General features: G+C 42.7%; 1 protein-coding gene across 1 annotated transcript in view; it reads right to left on the bottom strand.

The window, feature by feature from the left end:
• LOC107567212 (microtubule-associated serine/threonine-protein kinase 1-like) overlaps positions 1 to 5,248 on the bottom strand; it is a 46,161-nt gene that overhangs the window by 8,746 nt on the left and 32,167 nt on the right. The window contains exons 21-27 of the mRNA XM_016252853.1: positions 3,498 to 3,742; positions 3,155 to 3,364; positions 2,278 to 2,507; positions 2,067 to 2,189; positions 1,848 to 1,984; positions 1,572 to 1,759; positions 2 to 565 (exon numbers count right to left, since the gene is read on the bottom strand). Coding sequence (XP_016108339.1) covers positions 2 to 565; positions 1,572 to 1,759; positions 1,848 to 1,984; positions 2,067 to 2,189; positions 2,278 to 2,507; positions 3,155 to 3,364; positions 3,498 to 3,742 — 1,697 coding nt within the window. The remainder of the gene's footprint in view (position 1; positions 566 to 1,571; positions 1,760 to 1,847; positions 1,985 to 2,066; positions 2,190 to 2,277; positions 2,508 to 3,154; positions 3,365 to 3,497; positions 3,743 to 5,248) is intronic.

Genomic DNA, 5,248 nt, shown 5'->3' with positions numbered 1-5,248 from the left:
TGGTCGGGTGGAGAGGGCGGAGCCCCGGGTGTGTTCTCGCCCTCGATCTCCATCAGGCTTTGGAGGGCATATTCACAGTGGAACGACTCCCGGCGGTATTCGGCATGCACAACCTCCAAACCATGCTTCCTCATGGACACGCAAAGCCCTCCTTTTCGGTCCGAGCCCACGGAAGAAGTGGAGGATGGAAATGAAGGCGGAGGGGGCGGGCCGAGCTTCTCGGCTGATTGCACCCTTTGGAGGAGAGGCGAACGGGGCGGTTCTGCGCTCTTGGGCCGGGGGCGTGTGATTGGAGGAGAGGCGTGGAGCTTGGCGGGGAAGGCCTGAGTAGTGTTGGAGCTGCCGACAGTGTGCCCAGCGATGGGTGGCGGGGAAGACGAAGTAGGGGATGGCGTGTGGGCCAGCGGAGACAGAGGAATGTTCCCGACGGATTTGCAGCGAGCAGAACGGTACTGCCGGTGGAGTTTGGGCGAAAGGCCGTAAAGAGAGCTCGGCCGCATGTGCTGAGATGTCGCAGGCGAGTTTGGCGTGCTGGACGCCGGTGAGCTGCTCTGAGACGAGGTGCCTGAGAGGACAAGGACAGAACGGGTCAGAACCTCAAAGAAACATGAAAAGGGCACACAATCAGTCAAAAAACCCAACACTGACTGAAGCCAAATATCAAAGGCTAATTTAGGTCATTTCAACGCACGTCTGCTGGAAAGGAAAGAGGGTGACAGAAAGACAGAAATGTTATCTTCAGTAGCTCAAATGTCACTCAAGTACATGCTATGAGGCAGAAAGTTTTAATTATGTTACACATTTACACATATATTTTTGTTCTCTAGAAAGGTGTTATTTTGTAACCAGACATTTGTGCATGTCTATAACTAGCATAAAACTATTGAAATTGTTCAGCTACTTGAAAACTTAGGCCCGAATCATACTTATGTCATGCATTATATGTATATGAATATATACATGAACAAATGCTTCTAGCAACACACTTGGCCTTCAGAGACACTGGATTCTGTGAGGCACATAATGAGTGATATTCATGTACGCTTGGCATTCTCAGCACGGTTGCAAGGGTTGTAATAATTACAAACACTAAACAGTAACTCTGTCGCCACCTTGAGTACTGTACTGCTATGATGCATTTTAAATATATAAAACAAGACTATACTGTTTTGCACCTGCATCTGCATACATGCACAGTCTCAGTCAGTTAGGCTTAACTGAGTAAAATGCAAGTAAACACATAATAAATAACACATATAATAAATAATAGATTTATATACAAATATTATTAACATTTTGGACAAGATCAAATATATTTCTTGTTTTATTTACACATTAAAAAAACACAATTTATATAAAATAATATTGTTTAATTATTTATTTAGTTGTTTATTAATAATATTGTTGAATATATAATTTAGCATTGGCATTTAATTGGAAAACGCTGGTCTATAAATATTCATTTACTAAAAGTGTAAACAAGCATAAATGACACCACCAAATCAGCCAATGAGATTCCACATCTGACAGGCATTTTTAATAGATCATAAAGCAGTGGGAGGAGCTCTGACCGAGGTAGGCGGAGTCTGGAGGAGAGCGGTACGTCTGCGTGGGCGAGCGAGCAGACAGGTTGTGTGTCGGCGATCCAGGCAGACTGTCTCCAGACGAGAGAGAGCGATTCAGAGAGGACAGACTACGACTGGTGTGAAGAAAGTTGGACTGTTTCGTGATCTTACGAAAGAGAGAGCTGCGCTTCTTACTGCAGACAGAGAAAGAGTAAAGCACATGAGTAAAGCATTTACATAGATGATATCTATATTTATGTGAAGTTATTCATTTTTTCTGACCTCTCTTGTCCATCTTTTGCGGCTGACTTCTTGTTGCGTCTGGCCATCTTGGCTCTGTAGCTAAGCTTCCTTGCTGGTCCGATCTTTATGGACGTGTTTTCGAATGGAGTGGTCGTTACTGTTACTTTGCTGTCACTCTGAAAATTCAGTGAACCGTGTTAAATTTGTTTAGTAATATCTCTAGAAAGTAGCAGTCAGATGTGTTTGTGATGCCCGTACCTTCAGAATGAGCTCCACCACCTCTGTGTGCACCAATCCGTGCACAGACTCCCCATTCACATGGGTGATGAGGTCGCCAGCACAAAGCCCTGCCTCCTGGGCCGGCCCACCACACTCAACATGCTGTGATTGGACAAAAGCAATGTCAATCATCACATGTAACACATTCTTTAGCTATAAATGAGAAGAATGTTCCAGAATGTGTCCATACCCAGACCATGTGATGTACGCTGTAGACGTTACTGTCACCCATGTAGACTCTGATGGCGCGCAAGGTGAAGCCGTACTTCTTTCCAGAGCGATGGATGGTGATTGGTGAGCGCAGGACATTGACGGTAGGTGAGTAGTCACGACTGGGAGATGAGTCACGAGACGAGGGATTGGAGGAGATGGAGCGAGGAGACATGGGACTGGCTAGTGGTGACGTACCATGCTGCTCAACTATGAAACCAAACATCATAATATTACAAAAGATCACGTCAATGCCACGCATATTGAAATGCTTGATAATGTTTGACTAGAAACAATTCTTCAATTAATGTACAAATTATGTACAATTAATGTTGTTTTTATTATACATTAAACATAAACTACGATTTTATAGAGCGTATACACAAATAATACAAAAACTAAAAAAGAAAACCGTTTTTTTTATTATCGGTTGATGGCATTTATAGTGTATATACTATAGTGTATGAAAAGTAGTGTTTCAATTTTGTGAGTTGTTGACATTTTTAAACTTAAAATACACTTACAGAGACTTACTATACACTAAGTATTTATTTCTTAAAAATCTGCATGAAAAAATATATAAGAATTCTTAAAAAAAAATTGATTTAGTATTTATTAGGGCTGGGACAATAAATCGGTGCATCGCGATTCGTGGATCGATTCTGAGAGTTTCCGAAGGCATCGCGATTCTCTCTTGAATCGATTCTGAGCTTATTTTTTAACAGCAGATGGCGCTCTAGGCTAGTTTTTAACCGCACAATGCAGAATAATTTCTCGATTCGAATAATTTAATGTTGAAGTGCTGTGATTTTTTTTGGTTGTTGTTAATTATAATAATAATAATGAAATCGTCTCACCTGCAGGTATGATGACAGACAGGGCCGTGGCAGAGGCTGACTTTATGACTTTGGTTCCAGAGCGAGTCGCGCTACGTTTCTCGCTGTCGGTCGGAATCTGATGATGTCGTGCTCTTCGTAAGACGAGGTCACTTCCGATGCGAGGCCCAAACGAGTCTGGCATGTGCAGAGGAACCGCGGGAGTGGCATCAGCAGGCCGCAGGAGTTTATCTGAGAAACAGGAAGATAAAGCATAAAATGTGAGACATCACTGGGCAGGCACAATGAGCGATTGACACCCAGGAACACAACAGTAAAATGTATGAAAGTATTCTATTTATGTTTATTGCGAAAACCAAATAACCTCCAGGAGGTCCCACTGATGCCGTATAACTGGACTCCACCAGTCCGGAGCAGACGGGCACGCTGGCGCCCTCTAGTGACGAGCCCCTGGTTTTGATGGGTGTTTGACGTGTGTTTGCGTCACCGTCTCCCTCTAGTGGAGAAGCGAAGCGGTGCGTGTCCATCAGCGCTGAGAAACGCCGGCGCGCCCCGGGAGGACTGGAGTCTGATTCAATGAAAGACGATTCTGAACAAGACAAACGCTTCCTACAGAGACAGCAGAACAAACGGAGGGTGTTAGTGAAGATTATGTCTCTCTGACATTCATCGTTATAGATAATTGAATGTTCTAACAATGATCAAAATTAGATGTGTATATCTTTAAGACATTGTGAGGTTGTTACAATGGTCTCACTGGTTGCTAGGGTGTTGCTAGGTGGTTTCTAAGGTGTTCTAAGCAGTTGCTATGGTGTTGCTAGGTTTTTTGTTTTTGTTTTTAGTGTATGCAATGCTGTTGGTAGGTTTTTCTGAGAGGTCAGTGGCTGTTTTGAGCATTTCTAATGTATTTTAATGCATTCGTTGCAGCTGTTAGGCAGTTTTAAGTAGTTTAAAATGTGATACTGTGGTTGCCAGTGCTGGGTAGATTACTTACGAATTGTAGTCTATTCCTGATTCCAAATTACATGACAAAAATTGTAGTCAGTAACGTAATCAGTTACATTACACATTTTAGATAATATAATCAGACTACTTTTAGACAACTTTTAGATTAGTTTTGACCTAACTTGTTTATCACATTGATTTAAATAGGTTAATCCTGTACCATATTTATATTAAAACATAAAGAATAAGAAAATATTCAATTTATTGTAATTAAAGGGGTCATATGATGTTGCTTAAAAGAACATTATTTTGTGTATTTGGTGTAATGAAATGTGTTTATGTGGTTTAAGGTTCAAAAAACACATTATTTTCCACATACTGTACATTATTGTTTCTCCTCTATGCCCCGCCTTTCTGAAACGCGTCAATTTTTTCAAAGCTCATCGGTCTGAAAAAGCGAGGTGTGCTGTGATTGGCCAGATGTCCAGTGCGTTGTGATTGGCCGAATACCTCAAGCGTGTGACGGAAATGTTACGCCCCTCACCATACTGTGATGATGCCCTGTCCGGCTGGAGCGACGATTCAAAAACATGAAAACCCATTATAAACGAGGCATTCGTTGCATGCAGTGGGGACATAATTATGGATTATAATGACTTATACTGTCTTTTTACGCGTTGCGTTGCATCGCATCGCATCGCGCCGCGTAAACATAAAACCATGTCTGCATTTGTGATCGGAGAAATGACAAACAACAAGCGCTAGTGTACACTGCTCAAAACTTGTGTTTGAATCATCGGTGGCAAATTCTTTAAATATAAAAAACGTACTTACAGTCTGTGAGTCAGAACAGCTGGCATTGTAGTCTACTCTTCCAACAAACAGTCCTCCATAAAATGTGCTGCACGCATCTGAATATTTGGGTTGAAGTGTTCTGGAACAGTGTTGTAAATACAACTTAACCACTGATTTCTAGCCGTGTCCATTTTTGGAAGGCCAAACAAATTAGTTTTGCTTTCACAACGAAACACGGCGTCACACACGGCGGCCTTGAGTGAGCAGAGGCGGCGGGCTTGAGAACGGCGGGGCCGGTGGATTCGATGAAGGAGCGTCCGGAGGGCTTGCGGCAACAACATGTGACGACCCCGGGCTGGACTCCGCTTCGTCCAC

This window comes from Sinocyclocheilus grahami, unplaced genomic scaffold, assembly GCF_001515645.1.
Source record: "Sinocyclocheilus grahami isolate Dianchi unplaced genomic scaffold, SAMN03320097.WGS_v1.1 scaffold1135.1, whole genome shotgun sequence".
Lineage (NCBI taxonomy): Eukaryota > Metazoa > Chordata > Actinopteri > Cypriniformes > Cyprinidae > Sinocyclocheilus > Sinocyclocheilus grahami.
This window is presented reverse-complemented; position numbering and strand designations above follow the sequence as displayed.